Below are 19,362 nucleotides of genomic sequence, written 5' to 3'. Positions count from 1 at the left end.
CTCTGCCCAGTCCTGCCTGCCTTCTTCCTCCACTTGGGAGTTGACACAGCGGATGAGCATTCTTCCTAGGCAAAACAAGCAGCAGGCTATGGAAGCTAGTATGCCGCTCCAACAAACCCTGGATTAGACTGAAAAAGGGAGTTTACATTAGTAGCTCATGGTTGACACCAGCTTTCGACAAAGGAAGGTGGTGACGTTCCAGTGCTCTGAGGTTTGTATTAATCAAGTACGAAGTTTAAAAAGCTGTAGGAGAATGGCTGGATTAAGAAACCCACCATTATTCAGTCTCCCCCCTTCCTGGGGGGCAGTTTAAATGTCCCCTGGATTTCCCTCTTCAGTAAGATCTATACACCTGTCTGAGATGTCTTCCCCTAAACCTCCTGTAAAAAGGAGCATGGTGGATTCATCACAAGGACTACATTAACAGTAGGTAGACTGTACCCATAGGGAGAACAATTCCGTTTACAGTTATCTGTAACTGTCTCCATGGTATTAGATCTAAAGGAAAAGCACAATACATCAGTCTTCAAAGAGTGAAGCTGTCGATTCCTTTGATTTTCATTGCACTTCATTCCTTATTTTTGTCAGACACCTTTTTCATTGCTCAGACAACCACTCTCTATACCCAGGACAGAATGATTTGCCATCAATAATGGATGGCAGTAGAAGTCAATACTTAAGATTTTACCCGCTGATCAGGGATGGTGAATCTGCGGCCCTCCATATGTTGCTGGATATAACTACAGTCTTCTCTATAGCCATCATGGTTGGAGCTGATGGGAGTTGCAGTCCAACAACATTCAGAGGGTCACGTGTTGCCCATCTCTGCCCTAGATGCTGAGATGCTTTTAGACACAAGTGGAATAAATCAACCCTCCCGAATTGGATCCAGGCAGCTCCTGGAGGGATGTCAAAATGTCAACTTGTTTTGTATGTGGCTGACTACTCTATCACCTCTTCAGCAGTGAATCCCAAAACAAACAAACAAAAACCTAAGATAGAAACTTTACTAACTAGCTAAAACTAGTCATGGGGAAGAGTCAAGAAAACAGCAACAACCCATACCTTGGAAAGTAATGATCCCATGCTACCTCTAGGTGAGGATGGACAATATTTGAGAGGGCTCCCTCTCCCAACAGAGGTTCTGGAAGCCTTTGGAACCTCTGAATCTTTGAGGTAGATAGGAGGACTCACCCACAAGGATGTCCTCCTTCCATGAGCAAAAACCAAAACCATGAATAAACAACAACATAGGATTCTAAAGAATAAATAATACCAGGAAAGATTGGATAGTATTTTAATGGACTTACAAACAGAAAGTGAGAAACCAAAAGCAACATATTTGCATTTTAGAAAAATGTCTGATAAAGTGTTCTATATATAATACTGAACATGAGCAATAAAATCAGTATATTGTGAATGAAAACACTTAGATAAAATTTGAGAATTATATCCAGATTAAAATATCACTGAAAGTGAAACGTTTGGAAAAATCTTATTTAGTATCTTAAAAAAATCTATTTAGAAAACAAAAAAACAAACCTATCTCCCCCAGGATAATAATTTGAAGGAAAGACAAGAGAATCAGTGAGAAAATCAATAATGTAGAGAAATAAATAAAAATGACAGAATTCTTAACCAGCAAGAAAGGGGCTTAAAAGGAGTTTTACTTCTTTTTGTAATTACATTTCTAACTAAATTGACACAAAAGATATGTATATAAAGTTATTCATGTTATTTTTCATATTATTGTTCTATTATCAGCATCACTAGAGTGTAAGGTGACTGTATGAAGAGGCACATGTGTGACCACTCAATGTAGACTAATATAATAATAATAATAATAATAATAATAATAATAATAATAATAATAATAATTTGTACCCCGCCCATCTGGCTGGGTTTCCCCAGCCACTCTGGGCGGCTTGCAACAAAGATGAAAAATACTTTAAAATGTCACACATTAAAAACTTCCCTGAACAGGGCTGCCTTCAGATGTCTTCTAAATGATAGGTAGTTGTTTATCTCTTTGACATCTGATGATATAATTAAAATACAAGTTTGGATTATTAAAAAAAAACTGGCTAGAGTTATAAGGATATATGAAATAAATATTTTAAAGAGCCTAATACCTTTATTATATCATGATTTTTCCAGTGTCATAGACTGTATTTTTTCTTACTTACATACCTTGCTACCATTTCTTTTTCTTTATTTGAAGCATATCCACTACTGCTGAGTGGCTTAGTTGGGGAGGAGAGGAAATACAGGCAATGGTTGGTAAAATACTGGTCAACTAGTGGAAGTAGAACCTAGGGAATTCAGATAAAAAGTTTTAGATTTAAATTGTAAAAAGGATAAAGTTAACTTTTTTAAAAGTGAAGTTTACAGTTGAAAAATTTAACCAGTTAGCAATTCCTTTAACTTTTAACTTGTTAATTAACTAATTAATTCCCATGATGGCATTTATTCTATTTTCAGTCTATATCTTACTTTACACCCTTCCTTCATACCTCTCCACTTCCTGTTCCTTATCTACCCGCCATCTTGCTCAGTGTTTAGTGAGGTTTTAATCCCAGACAAAATTAAAATTCTCTCTCAGAGAAATCAGACGGCAACCGGGGTGGTTCTTCAGTCTAAATGAATAGAACGCAACCTATTTTGGATGAGGTTTCACTCTCCTTGAAGAAGAAGGTGAGCTGCTTGAGGGTACTACTGGATCCTACACTGTCATTGGAAGTACAAGTGTCCCTCCATCGCTGCTTTACTTAAACTTCCACCATTGTTTTAAACCACCACTATTCCTCTCTTGGTGTCCCTCCCTTCTTGCTCCCATGCCATGGCCACTGCTGTTGTATAAACCTGCCTTCACTTTGCCCTCCAACCCTGCCTCAACACCATCTAAATCCAAGACTGTGATGAGGCACTACAAATCTTCCAATGTGGGCTGCATGATGGCAGCCCTACATCGAGAGAGAGAGGGAGGGAGAGGGAGAGCCTTAAAGCACTAACCAATTTTCAATACCAATTTATTTGGGTTTCTTTACAAAATCTCAACATTAATACATACTATATTCTTGCATTACTGTGAAAGTTAAAATAGTTCATTTGTTTTTTAATGTAACAACTCACTTTGGCAAAGAACTTAATTTCTTGGTCATGTGGTGATTTCTCAGTTTTTCCACTGGTGACAATAGCTTCTGGAGAGAAACAATAAAATGGTAAGTAACACTGGGCAAAAAATATCAATTTACATCTTCCATGAGCTTTTGAAATACATGAAGTCAAAATTTCAGAAGCACCAACCATATCATCTATATAGGAACAGAAGAGGCAACTATGTGCTCCTATTTAGTGATCATCTCCATTTAGGCAAACGTGATAAATGATAAAGCTGCTTAAGATCTTGTGGATGCTGAAGATGAACTGAGAAAGTCCATCTGTGTGTGCTCAACTCCTATTTTTGAATCTCCCCCCCCCAAAAAAATGAGTTTTTTTCCTTTTCTTTTTTTGAAATGGTTTTTCATTTAAGTGCTGCTTCATTTATGTAAAGCAGAAATAACTTTTTGGCATCATGTAATCACAGTGGGGGAATCACTGGAACAGGCAAGAACAAACCCAGGAGATATTTTTTAATGACAGATTTTGGGAGAGTATTAGGGTGCCTCTTTTTAGGGTGAGATATGGCCCATAAGTTACAGGTTTGGCAAAAAGAACTATTGGATCACCTGAATCGTAGATTTAGAAGTGGGATGCTGGGGACAGTGGATTGGGTAAATCCTCTCACATGACCACAGGCCATCATCATCATCATCATCACCATATATTCTGCTGCTTTTATAATGTTTTAACCTTCTCTTAATTTTATACTTCTTACTGAATTTTGTTGTTTTAATGTTGTAAAGCACTCTGGAATCAATTGATAAAGTATGGTATACAAATTTCAAAAATAAAAATTGCACTTGGGTGGCCATACTAACTCAAATGAAGAATCAGTAGCATGCCTAACTTCACCCTCCTGTTCTCCACACTATTCAACATTGCTTTGAAAGGAGCTTCTTAAATGTGAAGTTAAAGGTAAGGGAGCATCCCTTTTTTCTTTCTTGAAAGACATGTGTGAACACAAAAGACCACAAAGCTCGTGTGCACATAATTCCCTTGAAGATGCTTGGCCAGCATCTTCACCCACATTCAAAGCTTCTCTCTTCCCTCCTGAGGCAGAAGATGGGGAAGTAGAGGCAGCAGTTGAAAAAGCTCCAAGCACCCTTGCCCCTCCTGGGAGCAGCATTCTGTAGGGAAACTAGTGCTGAGGACCCTTTCTCCTGTTGGAAAGAGCACAGGGTGATCTTTTCTCACTGGGGACTCTGCATTAACAGTTTGTGCACTATTCCTTTGAGAAAAAAGCACCATGTGGGTGGAACTGGCATTTTCTGCATGACATCCACTCTGGACAATGCATGTTTCCTCAAAGGGAAAGCTAAATTAAGGGTGCCTGTCATGGCCACCTCTCCTTTCCCCTTCTCTTGCCCAGATACGCGTGGGGTGGTGGGCTCAGGAAGATAGGGCCGACAGAGGCTGCTTGTGGATGCTCAATCTGCAAGCTCAAGCAATCCTGCAAACACTTCTGCACAGCAAGTAAGGATCAAAGCCCTGCACAGTCCATGCCACTTCACAAGGAAATGACAACAATTAGGGTAAAATCTGCCTTTCTGATTAGTAGCCTACAGAAACTTACCTAAATGTGCAATGAATTCTTGAGCAGAGTCAACGTATTTGAGAATCTTCTTCAGAAATTTATAGGCAAACCTCTTTTCCATGGATGAAGCGTCCATCTCCATGCCACTTAAGCCTCTAGTAAAAAGAAGCATGTTTGCTTAATATTAATGACTTCAAACTGAGCTACCTTATCATATTGTACATGTTACTTTTGAAACATTATTTGAAATTGCCCATTTTTTAGGGTTGCAGCTTTTAAGCGGGAAAAGGGTACCATTCATTTACCATAAATGTATTTTTGAGGGGGCCCTAAAATGTTGAACTGAAAATGTTGACCTGCATAGGCAAAGCTGAGAAACTGTCAATGCTCTGGGTAGATTGGCACATGGAGACAGACCTTGGTGAAATCTGCTGAAGCCAGCTAGTTATGCCTTCCCAAGGAAGATCAACGTTTCCATACAAAAAATTCAGTATGTTACAAACTTGTTCAAGAATTTCAAATCCAATATCACCTGCCAAGTGCCCCCTTTCTTTGGAACAATAAACACCTGAAAACCTCTGTTCTGAGGTTACTTGCTTGACTGCAGCTATCTGAAGAAGATGACCTATGGCCGCTTGCATCAATTCCTGTTTCTCTGGATTTCTGATTATCATGTGAAGTGACTTGGCAGAAGGGTTTGAAATTCTATCCAGTATCCTTAACATAATTCTTCACCCAGTGAGGAAATTTGCTTGCTTCTCATCTGGTAGCAACATGAAGCAACCCGCATCGCCAATGGTGGCTATGGAGAATCAAAATTGATTTTGCTGCATCCCTCCTCTGGATGGTATAACATCTGGGAATCCTGAAGTAGGCTGCTGCTCTCTAGACTGAAATCTGGACTACCCCCGGGAAGGAAAACTGGACCAAATATCAAGGTCTCTGAATCCGGATTGTAAGGAATGACTAATTTGATATGGATGGTATCATTAAAACACATTTTGCTGTTTCATTACTGGAGTGCAGAAGGCATGACCTTCTTCTTACCTTTCAATATATAACTCAGAGCCTCTTCACCCAACAATTTCTTCCCAACGTATGGAGCTCAGACCAGATGTCAATTTGCATCTTGTCTCTCAATGACAGAGCCATAGGATGCATCTAGCCACAACCTCACCAACAGGGAGGAACTGATCGACAGTACTGGGAACCTTGGGAGGAAGTAATCACACCCTTTTGGGTTTCATGATATGGAGGCAAGGGGAAGCTGAGTGTAGCTGGAGATGCACTCTGGACTTTAAGAAGGCCAATTTTGAAAAAGCTGAAAGAACTACTGGGAAAGGCCCCATGGTCAAAAATACTCAAAGCGAAGTGGATTCAGGATGGATGGGAGTTTCTTAAAGGTGAAATATTGAAGGCACAAATGCAGACAATTCCAACAAGTAAGAAAAGTGGGAGGCATCTAAAGAATAAGGTATGGCTTCATAAGAAGCTTACAGATGAGCCGAGATTTAAGAAGGGCATGGAAGAAAGGTTCAACCATGAAGGAAGAGTATACATGAGTAGCCAACAAGGTCAAGTGGGCCAAAGCTCAAATTGCCCAGGATTGCAAGAGAGGTTAAAAATGATTGGGAAAAGGTTTATTTGGCTATGTTCAAAGCAAGAGAAATAAAACAAAAAACTTGGGCAACACAAGTTATTTACACAGTGATATACAACTTGCCTGGATATGACAATGCCATTCACTAGAAGAAATTTAAACAGTTCTTGTGCTTTCTCCCTATCCCGAGACTTTTCTTTGGCTGTCAAAGTGTCATAAGGTACTAATAAAGGATGACTACCTCCACCTATGGTAAGATGAGAGAAGTGTTAATATTTACAATAGGAATTGACAGACAAACTAAGGCTGTGGTCGTCATTTTGTCTACTTAGAGGTAAGTCCCATTGAATTCCATTGATCTTACTCTCAAGTAAGTGGGTTTAGGATTGCAGCCTAAGGCTATTCTTATCATGTCATCTGTATTTTCAGATATTCCCCTACTGAATATCAGGTTTCACACAAAACATTTCAGTCTTACCTTTACTTTCCAATTCAGTTTTCTTCTTTTTAGCCCAAATGTTATGATAGTTTTCTGCTACCACTTCAACCATTCCCTGTATCACCACCAAATCAAGAAGGAATAATCCAAAATCAAAAGAAATACAATTTTTCAGAAATATATATTATAGTATTTAAATATATCATTTATAGTAAGTGTTAAGCTGGAAAGGAGGAATACCTAATGAGGGCATCTGCTTTGGGAAAGGCTATTTCTGTCTCCCAATGCTTTGTTACATAGATGGAGTCAGGGCAGATAATACGATAAAGGATGCGCTTTATGGCTCATGGTGCAGGTCCTAGGAAAATGAGGACCTATTTATGTTGGATGTGGTTTGTTTGAAATGCCTTATGGTTATGATACTTTCTGTTCTGTGGCTAGAGCACAGTACTTTTGAACATAAGGACACTCTCTTGTTGGCCCTTTTTGCTCTTATTTAAGTATGAATAGGTGTTTTCCTACATTTTTGAATAGCCTTATACAAACCTGGATTTCTCTGGAGAGTACAACATTTGAAAGATCAAGTGGTGCTGGGTTGTATCCATTTCCCTATTATTAAAAGGAAGAATTAGTGGTTGTTGGGTTTTTTTTGCATATTTAGATTCTTTACATGTCAATCTATATTGAATAAAGTTATTTTAAGGATGCAAAATGCCTGATGCTAAGTGTTATTAAAAACTTAAATTATGGTGAAATTCAGTTAGTACCATAGTACTCGTGGAAAGGCTTTTGATCCAGTGGAAGCATCGTTGAATGCAGCAGGAGAGCAGATTTTTGCCAATATCCTGCAGTCCCCACCATCCCCTGAAAATCAGCTCCAGAGTGTTGGGGAATTCTCTAGAACAGGGTGGAAGGTGGCATGGAAGCCTGGAAGGAGCCATGTTTCTTCAGACCCTGACAAGCTAAATCCCTGCCACTACAGTGAAAGAGAGGCTTGCTGAGAGCCTATACAACTGCTGACACACAAGACCTATGAAGTGGAAAGGAGTATGATGAACTCAAATTTACACCCCTGCACCAGAAAGATGTGTCTTTGTGGAGCCATGTTCTACAGGTGTGAGTGCTAAGTCCACAGATTCCTGTGCAATATCATGGGGTCGGACTGCATAGTGTAGATGACAGCGTACAGCTGTCACCCAACCTGCATGGGAGCAAGGCAGGAAGAAAGCTAGAGGTTCTGTCCTCCCGCAGCAAGGTAAGATCTATCTAGTTTGCATATTCCTCCCTGTGGAGCAAGTGGGATGGAAAATTGCATTCTATTAAAAACTGTATTGTGTTAAAAAAAATTTCCTCACAAATAAGGGCTTAGTCACCTGATCATTAGATATGAAAAAGTCACAATAAATTGGCAACTGGAACAATTTGCCAGGGGGAATTGCTATTGCGTATGTTCCAACATGCTCTCCATCTCAGAGTGTGGCAAGCAATATTCTTAACACATTTCACAGGATTGGTTCACCACACCAATATTTCTACAAAGGTGCTTTTTAAAAAAATAAAAAAATAAAAATAGCAAAACAGAAATAGCATTAGTTTGCAGGGAGAAAAATGTGCTCATATTTTTCTCTAGTCTTTTTTTATAAGAAAGTTCTGCCTTACTTGGCTGGACTGTGATATGCTACGAAGCTTTTCGCTTTCACGTTGTTGTACCATTGAATCTCCTTCTTTTGTCCTTTCTAGGCTCCATCCCATTGCTAACATGGTTTTAAGAGATTCTCTGGCAGGCCATCGATAGATTTCCTTTTCCTTAAAAAAAGATATATACAAATTCTGTAACATTTCACCTAGAATAAGTCTAAACTGGAGTATTGTACAAAGGTCATCTCACTGTATACAATTTGGAAAGCTAAACTTAACATGATTTGTATTTAAATCTTGTCATATTTTAATGCTTATTAAAAAGATGCACCTTGCAGCATCGGTGATATTCACGTATTAATGAAACATGCAAACAAAACATGCACACAAAATCTGTTGTTTCATTAAATAATGCAGTTTGATCTTTCCTTTATTACCTTTTCAGTCAGTGTTTTAAAAGGCCTCATTAAAGGATGTGTCTTCACATTTTCATCGAGTGAAGATGCATACTTCCACCCACTATTATTCTGAAACAGACACATAATTCACACAACACGTGATTAGCTGATGGAACAAATTATCTGGGATGGCCACTATAATAAATTGCTTTTTTTAAAAAAAGAAAAAGGACTAAATGGAGTAGCTTAGAAAATGGCAAGAGGCAAGAACCAAAACTCCATGTTCAGATCCAAATATGATACTGCCTGGTTTTCCGGATGCTAAATACAAAATGAAGCTATTAGCACTGTGCTTTGAGTGAATATTTTGGCACAACTGCACATGTATCCCAGTTTTTTGGAGATAGCTCCATTCCCACCATGGAAAGAAAATCTCCACAAAATTATTGTCTAAATCATACGCCTGATAAGATTGGAGAAATATTTTCATGTGAACGGGAAGAACATAGACACATAGGATTTCTGCAATTCTGTGCTTTGCGTGTTCAGACCCAGAGACCTCCCCCCTAAATAAATACACACATGACTCAAATTTTAGTTTTTGTTTTTGGCAGAATTTAGGCCACAACTTTATTGTGACGAGAACCTGCTCGCCATCCGTAAATAATCAGTCTCACGGCAAGATGGGTTGAAGAAGTCTGGCCGCAGCTCTCTCTAGAAGCTGCTGCTGCCCCAACCTTTTATTGTGTGTACACGAAAAGATACAAATTCAAGGAGAGAGCTTTGCCTCAGTCAGCAGATAAAAGACAATACAATACATTAGTCTTATGTTCTCACACCAGACCACGCAGTTGATCATGCTATGCTAAGTGGACCAATCATTGGATGGCATGAGCTCTCCACGCGCTGCTCATGCTTCCAAGCAATGCTTTCTGCTATGAAATCATCTTGCAATAATGAACTTTTGCCCATGCTCTTATGGACAAATGACCATATTCCCACATTATTGATTACAGAAAAGTGAATGGTAGCATAAGTTCTGGTTCGACTAGCTCCCTACACCATTGCAGGTAGCGCTGACCCAGAGCTCTATCATAGGTCAGCCAAGGGTGAACACCTGAAAAAGGTGAAATGCCTGGGAGCAGACTCTGTTCACTCCCCAGATGCTCCCCTGGACTCAGGCACAGGCACAGGCACAACCACCTCTCATGGGTTGACCAAACCAAGTCAAGTCCCTGGATTCCTTTAACGGAATACCCTTCACATAGGGATGGTGAGGCTGTTCTTCCATCCCTATCACATGAACCAGTGCCTATTTGCAACCTTACAAGTTGTGACGATTTGCTACGCGGCAGGTGAAACCCAAATGGCAACTGCCAATCAGCCAAGTGGGGAAAATTCTTGCCGTGCCCCTGTCCCAACGACAGACGACACACGTCGGCATAGAAAGGTCAATCGCAAAATGCCCTAAATATAGGGAGAGGTAGGTGGGTGTTCCGTTTGCACGAACCGAAAGAGAATCTCTGGGTCATGTGCAAGAGATTAAATAGGTCCCTCCAACTCTTTAGACTGCCCCCCATTGGCCAGATTACACCCAGCAATGAGGGACCCACCACTCGGGCGTTGGGGCTATCTAATAGACCCATCCACAACCAGGAGGTCAATCTCCAGGTCTCACCTCTTTTAGGGAGGACATGATTTCTGGAGCTGCTGGGTTCTGTGTCATTGTGTAGATATATTTAGGTAAAGGTAAAGGACTCCTGGACAGTTAAGTCCAGTCAAAGGTGACTATGGGATTGTAGTGTTCATCTCGCTTTCAGGCGGATGGAGCCAGCGTTTGTCCACAGACAGCTTTCCATGTCATGTGGCCAGCATGACTAAACCGCTTCTGGAGCAACAGAACACTGTGATGGAAACCAGAGCGCACAGAAAGGCTGTTTACCTTCCCATCACAGTGGTACCTACTGTATTTATCTACTTGCACTGGCGTGCTTTCGAACTGCTAGGTTGGCAGGAGCTGGGACAGAGCAACAGGAGCTCACTTCGCCACGGGGATTTGAACCGCCAACATTCTGATCAGCAAGCCCAAGGGGCTCAAGTGGTTTAGACCACAGCGCCACCCACATCCCAATACATGTACAGTGGTGCCTCGCAAGACGAAATTAATCCGTTCTGCGAGTCTCTTCGTCTTGCGGTTTTTTCGTCTTGCGAAGCACGGCTATTAGCGGCTTAGCGGCTATTAGCGGCTTAGTGGTTTAGCGGCTATTAACAGCTTAGCGGCTTTAAGAAAAAGGAAACAAACACGCAAGAACTCGCAAGACGTTTCGTCTTGCGAAGCAAGCCCATAGGGAAATTCGTCTTGCAGAACGACTCAAAAAACGGAAAACTCTTTTGTCTTGCGCGTTTTTCGTCTTGCGAGGCATTCGTCTTGCGAGGTACCAGTTCATATAGTATTTCCATGTGTGTAAACAAGCTAAAATGTTATGATTTCCCACTACTAGTTAAAAGTTAAGGTATTGCTAAGGACACAGACTATTTCAGGTTGAGTCAGTTTATGAGGAAATTGCAAGAACCACAGCACTTTATTGCATTCAGAAGCTGCCAGAAGATCCCCAGGTATTTTGAGAGAGAAGAGAAGAGAAGAGAAGAGGAGAGGAGAGAGAGAGAGAGAGAGAGAGAGAGAGAGAAGCATTACTAGACAGTGCTGCTCTGGTATAACAGTCTAGGTGTCTGAAAGGCAAATCTGTCATGGAGATAAATTGGACAGATTTCTAACATTCAACTCTCATTGTCCTTCTTTGACAATTGTCAGATTTATAATAATCCATACCTTGTCACAGGCCCATTTGTCATGTGTATGTTCAGCGTACTTGTTGACAATATACTCCAACTTTTCAGGAAGTGTAAAACTGGAAACACAAAAGAGCAATAAAATTTATAATTTGCTCCAATTAGGCATATATGGATATGCCTATTTACCGTATTTTTTCGCCCTATAGGATGCACTTTTCCCCCTCCAAAAATGAAGGGGAAATCTGTGTGCATCCTATGGGGCGAATACAGGCTTTCTCTGAAGCTTGGAGAGCAAGAGGGGTCGGTGCGCACCGACTCCTCTCGCTCTCCAGGCTTCAGGAAGCTATCAGCAAGCCTAGGGAGCCCACGGGAGTTCCCGCAGGGCTCCCTAGGCTGCGGATAGCAGTCTGCTGCCCGGTGCGCAGGGTGCCCTGAAGCAGAGCACCCCGTGCGCCGGGCAGACATCCGCAGCGTGGGGAGCCCTGCGAGAGTTCCTGCAGGGCTCCCCACGCTGCGGATAGCAGCCTGCCGCCCGGCGCGTGATACGCGCTGAAGCAGAGCGCCCCGTGCTTTGGGCAGACATCGGCCAGCCCCTCAACCTCGGGGACAGCGGGGAGGCGCAGCACCACCATCCCGCTGTTCCCCGACCTGGTTTTGGGGGGGGAAATAAAGGAATTTTTTTTCTTTATTTCCCCCCCAAAAAACTAGGTGCGTCCTATGGGACGAAAAATACAGTATATCAATTTCCATGAATAAATATTTAAAAAATTATTTGGATAATGATGACCATAACACTGTAAAGATGGAGATGAAACTAACAACAGCTTGCTCCTTTAGATGGAGAATGAATGACACCCTATTCAGAGATGATGAGATTACCAAAAGGCCCAAAAAACTTTGAAGGACTATTTTGAGATAAATCTGAAGACAGACGTCGAGAAAAGAGTGATTTGGGATGCAAGTAAGGCCGTGATGCGAGGTTTCCTAATACAACAGAACTCTTTAAAGAGGAAGAAACAAAATGAGAAGAAAGATAAGATTTTGGAAAAAATAAAAGAAGGAGAAAAGAAATTGAGGTCTAAACCAAAGTCTCATGAAATTTTGAGAGAAATTAAGTTTTACCAGATGCAGTACATGGAACTGATGAATCAAGAGATAGAATGGAAAATTAAGCAAATGAGACAAAGGACATTTGAATCAGCAGACAAATGCAGGAAACTTCTAGCATGGCAATTGAAGAAGAGACAAAAATTGAATACAGTTACAAGTTTGGAGGTGGAAGGAAAGAACATCTACAAACCAAATGAGATTAGTAATTGTTTTCAGAGTTATTTCAGAAGACTATATGCACGAGTGCCGGAAAATGAAGGAGAAATAGAAGATTTTCTTAAGAAACATGGATTACAAAAAATCTCGCAACAAAGTATGATGGTTTTGAATGAGAAAATAACAGAACAAGAAATAGAGGGTGCCATCCAAAATATGCAATTAGGTAAATCTCCAGGACCAGATGGACTAACCTCCAGATATTATAAAGCTTTGAAGGAATGGTTAGTACAACCGTTGAAGGAGGTCTGCAATGAAATTTTAGAGGGGGAAAAGGCACCCGAATAGTGGAAAGAAGCATTTATTACACTTATACCAAAGACTGAGACTGAAAAAAACCAGATTAAGAACTACCACCCTATATCATTACTTAATGTGGATGACAAAATATTTGCTGACATTTTAGCCAAAAGACTGAAGAAGGTGTTGGTGGAGGAGATTCATAAGGACCAAGCAGGTTTTCTCCCAGGGAGACATATGTCAGATAACGTAAGGAATATAATTGACATTATGGAATTGCTAACAGTTAATATTAATACGAAGGCGGTTTTAATATTTGTGGATGCGGAGAAAGCTTTTGATAATATTTCTTGGAGTTTTATGAAGAAGAATCTCCATGGGATGGGGGTAGGTCAAAGGTTTGAAAATGGTATAGGTGCAATATATTCTGAACAAAAAGCAAAGTTAATTGTAAATAATGTGGTCACTGAAGAGCTTCTTATAGAAAAAGGGACATGACAGGGGTGCCCAATATCCCCATTACTTTTTATATCAGTCCTGAAGGTTTTGTTGAATATGATTAGGGGGGACCAGCTGGTTAAAGGAATTCAGGTCGGAGCCAAACAATATAAACTGAGGGCATTTGCAGATGACTTAGTATTGACTCTACAACAGCCAGATACCAGTACAAAAAGAGTTTTAGAACTAATTCAAGTTTTTGGTCAGGTAGCAGGATTTAAGCTGAATAAGCAAAAAACTAAAGTCTTGGAGAAAAATCTAACAAATGTTGAAAGAGAGAGGTTTCAAAATGAAACTGGGTTAATGGTGGCAAAGAAAGTGAAATATTTGGGGATTAACATGACATCTAAAAATGTGAATTTATTTAAAGATAACTATGACAAATGTTGGACAGAGGTAAAGAAAGATCTAGAAATATGGTCAAATTTGAGGCTTTCCTTGTTAGGCCGAATTGCTGTAATTAAGATGAATGTATTGCCTAGAATGTTATTTTTGTTTCAGACATTACAGATTGTGGACAGATTGGACTGTTTCAAGAAGTGGCAGAAAGATATATCTAAATTTGTCTGGCAGGGCAAAAAGCCCAGAATAAAATTTAAGATATTAACTGATGCAAAAGATAGAGGGGGGTTTGCCCTGCCGGACTTAAGATTGTACTACGAATCAGCAGCTTTCTGCTGGTTGAAAGACTGGTTACTTCTTGAGAATACAGACATTCTGGATTTGGAAGGATTTGATAACAGATTCGGTTGGCATGCATATATATGGTATGACAAGGTTAAAGTTCACAAAGGATTCAAAAACCATATTGTCAGGAAAGCATTATACAATGTTTGGATTCGATACAAGGATTTGTTGGAAAATAAAACTCCTAGGTGGTTATCACCAATGGAGGCTAAGGGGGTGAAGAAGCTTAATATGGAATCTAAATTGCCAAAATATTGTGAAATTTTAGAGCAAGAGAGTGGAAAAATTTAATTACAGAGTTTTGAGAAAATAAAGTCCAAGGTACGAGATTGGCTCCATTACTATCAAATATTGGAGGTGTTTAATCAAGACAGGAAAATTGGCTTCCAAGTGGAGAAATCAAAACTAGAAATAGAACTGTTAGAACCCAATACTAAGAATTTATCAAGAATGTATAACCTGTTGTTGAAGTGGAATACACTAGATGAGACAGTTAAATCAGCTATGATTAAGTGGGCACAAGACATTGGTCATGATATTATGTTTGCTGACTGGGAACAGTTATGGACCACCGGCATAAAATTTACGGCATGTAATGCCTTAAGAGAAAATATTATGAAAATGATTTACAGGTGGTACATGACCCCAGTCAAGCTTGCGAAAATTTATCATCTGCCCAATAACAAATGCTGGAAATGTAACGAGACTGAAGGTACCTTCTTTCACCTTTGGTGGACTTGCCCAAAGATTAAGGCCTTTTGGGAAATGATTTATAATGAAATTAAGAAGGTACTTAAATGTACTTTTGCATATCTTAAGGACTGTTGTAAAATTGATGAGTGCTAAAATGTCAAAGGAAAAGAAAAAATAGAATTATAGCTGTAATTGATTGATGAATTAGGAGAAGAAATTGAAAAAGAAAATAAGTTATTATTTAATTGGAGAGAAGGGTTGTTGAAAAAATTTAAAACAAGGATGCAGAGAGGGGGAGGTAAGGGGAAGTCCGAGAAAGAAGGTTTATGAAAAAGAGGATCTGAAATTATACTTGTTTATATGTTTTTGTATGTCTATGTGTGTATGTTATTTTGTTTTAAATTTATGTTGGAAAATCAATAAAAATTATATATATATAAAAAATGATGACAGTGGTAAAAGGCCTAGATTACGTTGTCAACATATTCTCAAGAACCTATGTTTTCTCATCATGATTCTGTTTACATGCACTAGCCAACCAAATAATTGCAATGATGCACCTGATTGACTTATAATAAGGGGCTGGAGAAGCAAGGAGTCGTTAAAGCTTTATACTGTCGTGTATGCCTCATTCTCTTTTACTCTCCCCTCACCTTTCCTCCATTTCCACTGGGCTGCTGGGAACAGGCTGCTCTTGCAAGAGGTCTGAACTGATTGCTTACATTGGTCTTTCCCCACTCGCTCTTTCCATCACTTGATCCATTTCACATTCTACCCTTCAATCTTTTCCCTCCCAACCATACTTTTCTCCCTCCAGGCTTCATGAAATTAGGCCAGGGCCTGCAGGATAAATACTGCAACCCTTTAGCCACAGGTTCTCTAGCCCTTGTGTTAAAGAGATAGCAAGGCCCCTGCTAGGCTGGAAAAAGAATCCCAGATTGATTAGTGCATTATGAGTGAGGCACTTATGACTTACTTCACTGTGTTGATAGGTTTGGGATCAAAGTTCCCTTCAGCATCCACTGAAGTCTGTTTTTCTAAAACTGAGGTAATTCGGGTGTCTAAATAATCTGGTGGCAAAGCCCCAGCTATTGCACTTAAACAAGGCAAGGCCATTCGGAAAAGCTCCGGATCATACTTCTGCAGGAGAGATAGGAACTGGTTGGAAAGTCCAATAGAAAAACATGCAAAATATTAGTTAAGGCAACACAGCCATAAAGAAGCAGCATTAGTAGATGCTGATAAATGAAGATTTATTTATTTTTTAATTCAGGCACCTAGTAGAAAACCAAACTACATTTATATATTGTTTAAATCAATTGTTTGAAGGCTTTGTTCATAGCTGATTTTTTTAAGACTAAAGAAGTTTTGTCAGTTTATTTGATAATGTAAAAAAAGTCCCAAGGTCTGTCTGTTTTTCTATTGAATCAATTGGTATGTTAGTCTGAACAGAGCTCTTGGTGATTAAGTAGGGCATTTTCCTTTCACTAGGTGCATCTTTATAGCATTTAGTGGAAGCAAGCGATTTGTGCTGTGTACAGAAGCACAGGTGTGAATTGTAGTGTCTCATGCAAATATTACTCTGGACCTTTACCTTATGAGAGAGGGAATCAAATATTCCCCAGAAAAGTTTTTCAGATAAATGTAATTCTTCTTCAGCTGCAATTCCATAATTTCCCCATCCAGAAGGCAAGCAATAATATTTCCAACATTGCTCATAGTGATTTGTTAGCAGCTGTGAATGACAGAAAAAATAATACATTAAAGAAAACTATCACAACTGTTTTCACTCCTTCTTTAATAGAAAACTCTTAGCAGCTTTCTTTATAATGTAATGGCAAATCTTTGTTTTAAAGCAATTGTGCTTTAAATTATCTTTGACTAATAAGAAGGCCTTTATTCTTGAAGATGTGCGCTCACTCAGCCTTCCAAACTGTTTTTGAAATTAAAAGAAAGAAATCTCTCATACTACTGAAAGATGTAATATCCTTAGTAGAAAGAGAAGGATTTACCTTAAGTGACATTTTACAATATTCATTAAGTAAGGGTACATCAAAAACCAGCCGTCGTAATAGCTGCTGTAGCATAGAAGGCCGTAAATGACTAGAATTAAAAAAGAAACTCATAATTAGTAATGTGTACATGTTGATGAAGCTGCAAGGCAATTACACAAATGACTGGAATGCGAGACAAACAGTGCAAGTGTTCTGTAAAACAGATTACCTAAAAGGAAAACAGCAGAGTGATTAGGATCTACTCAGTTATGTTCAATGGAAACATTCTTAAAGGTGGGGCAATATTCCATTGAAGCAATCACATAAGCAGAAAAATTCTGGTTCTAATCGTGTCTCATGACAAGAAAAATAGAGAAGGAAAGTTCTATATTACCCACCTCTAAACTGGCCTGTATTTGACCATATGAAAGAAGCAAATTATAATATGATCCTAATTAACTGAATCTAGTGTAGTAGTGAGCAGTGTAACAATCTTGCGTGTGTAACAAACTCTAAGTTACTGGGGGATTTCCCCCTCAAGAAAAGTTTCAGAAAGAGACTTCCCATATGTATCTAACTGGTCACTGAGAGAGCAGAATGCTAGACTAGATGGGTCTTTGGGCTGATCCAGAAGGTAAATGGGAAGCATGACAGATTATATCACTGCTATGACTTAGGAGGGTCCTCTAATACTGGAACAAGATTGAAAACGTGCCTAATTTCTTCCTGGTGGGTTTGATGCCCCCACTCATTCATTTATCACATTGACCTGGGAACACCCATGTAAGCAGAGTTAAGGGCAAGGTGTTGTAGAGGAGAACTATGGGGAAGGAATCTCTAGTAATGGGACTGGCTCTTACCATTAGGCAGAGCAGCACAACCACCTCAGGGGGTAAATGCTTGGGCAGCCGGGGCGGCCAAGATTCAACTTCCACTCTAGGCAGCTTCTGCATGTGGAAAAGGGAGAGGTGCCACCTTGTCCTTTGGCAGAAAACTGTCAGGCCAATAAAGAGGCACACCAGGGATTCAACTTAAAAAACAACAACTCCTCCTCAGAGGTTCTATTTACAATCAAGTGGTATGTAATTTTGTTAAATAAATAAATAAATAAATAAATAAATTTAACCCATCCCTTTATTTAACCTGCAACCTGACATGGGACCTTATGGTGATAGGCAGGTAAAGAAATTGCATGTTTACATCCATTTATTTCTGACTTTCTCTCCTTTAGAGAGGGCTAACTGCCTTCTAGACAACTGGCATCTAATTGCCAAGGAGGCTGTATTCTCCTGCCTATCTAGGATTCTGTTGAGAAAGGCCTCCCTTCTGACAAACTTCCCAGAACACTTTGTTACACAGCTGCAGTAGCAAATGAATTCCCAACTAACGCTTCCTGCACCTAGATAAATATATAATTTTTGTACATGATATAATGTGAAGTTCTCATTTGAGGATCAGAATCGATTATCTGTAACACACTTGATATGTTGTGTTGTAGTCAGGCACAATGAATTAATCGTGTATTATTTCCTTGTGTACACCAAGCCTCATTGCTTGCTCTCTTCACCTGAGATTTTTGCTGCATGTAATTTAGAGACCAGCCAGAGAGGTGAATATAACTCTGTTAATAAACCTGTTATAGCACTAAAACCTGTGTGGAGCCAGAGTCAACAGATATACAATAAATTATATTCTAAAGGCAGCGTGTTTATATGAAACAGAAAAAAATCTTTATACATACTTACTGGCAGATAGCAAGTAAACATTCTTCAATGGTGTCTCTCTGTGCTTTGGTAAGAGAGCGTCCTTTGGATAGTCGATACATGGTATGAAGTGTGGAATCAATCAGAGAGACATAATGCTCAGTCCCCGAAAAGAGAGAAGCACACCGTGTGAGTAATGGAAACACAGCTGTACAAATATATCTATTTAGAGCAAGAGCTGTCTCTGTAGTACTCAAAGAAACCTGCATAAAGGACATATAATGTATACATATTACTGCTTGGTCAATGTATATATAGTCTGTTTCAGTTTTGTGCATATGACTTCACTGGTGGCTTGTGCAACTTAGAATCACACCAAGGTGAACCTAACCATGTACAGCAGCAGTCCAAGGGCTGGATAAAACTCCAGTCATTCCAACCTGCCTAGACTGAAAAAAGAGGGTTTTCAAGCATCTGGAAGGCAACAGTACATGTCTAGAAGTTTGTATTCATCTTGATGGGGCATAAGTGTGTCATTAGAACTAAAACTACACTCTTCATTCATCTTTTCTATTCTACCTGACAAAATTCTCTGTGCGGCCTAAAACTTTACAGATCCCTACATCAACAGAGATAGTTCTAGTATTTATATATTCT

General features: G+C 39.6%; 1 protein-coding gene across 1 annotated transcript in view; it reads right to left on the bottom strand.

The window, feature by feature from the left end:
* Positions 1-19,362, bottom strand: part of RYR3 (ryanodine receptor 3) — a 271,072-nt gene that overhangs the window by 80,616 nt on the left and 171,094 nt on the right. The window contains exons 48-60 of the mRNA XM_079954045.1: positions 18,748-18,968; positions 17,021-17,111; positions 16,603-16,743; positions 15,985-16,166; positions 11,602-11,680; positions 8,811-8,900; positions 8,395-8,541; positions 7,282-7,344; positions 6,775-6,850; positions 6,420-6,543; positions 4,736-4,851; positions 3,133-3,200; positions 2,191-2,312 (exon numbers count right to left, since the gene is read on the bottom strand). Of these exons, the coding sequence (XP_079810171.1) occupies positions 2,191-2,312; positions 3,133-3,200; positions 4,736-4,851; positions 6,420-6,543; positions 6,775-6,850; positions 7,282-7,344; positions 8,395-8,541; positions 8,811-8,900; positions 11,602-11,680; positions 15,985-16,166; positions 16,603-16,743; positions 17,021-17,111; positions 18,748-18,968 (1,520 nt within the window). The remainder of the gene's footprint in view (positions 1-2,190; positions 2,313-3,132; positions 3,201-4,735; positions 4,852-6,419; positions 6,544-6,774; positions 6,851-7,281; positions 7,345-8,394; positions 8,542-8,810; positions 8,901-11,601; positions 11,681-15,984; positions 16,167-16,602; positions 16,744-17,020; positions 17,112-18,747; positions 18,969-19,362) is intronic.

This window comes from Podarcis cretensis, assembly GCF_951804945.1.
Source record: "Podarcis cretensis genome assembly, chromosome: 1".
Classification (NCBI taxonomy): Eukaryota; Metazoa; Chordata; class Lepidosauria; order Squamata; family Lacertidae; genus Podarcis; species Podarcis cretensis.
The sequence above is the reverse complement of the archived record's forward strand: the minus strand, read 5'-3'. Positions and strand labels throughout refer to the sequence as shown.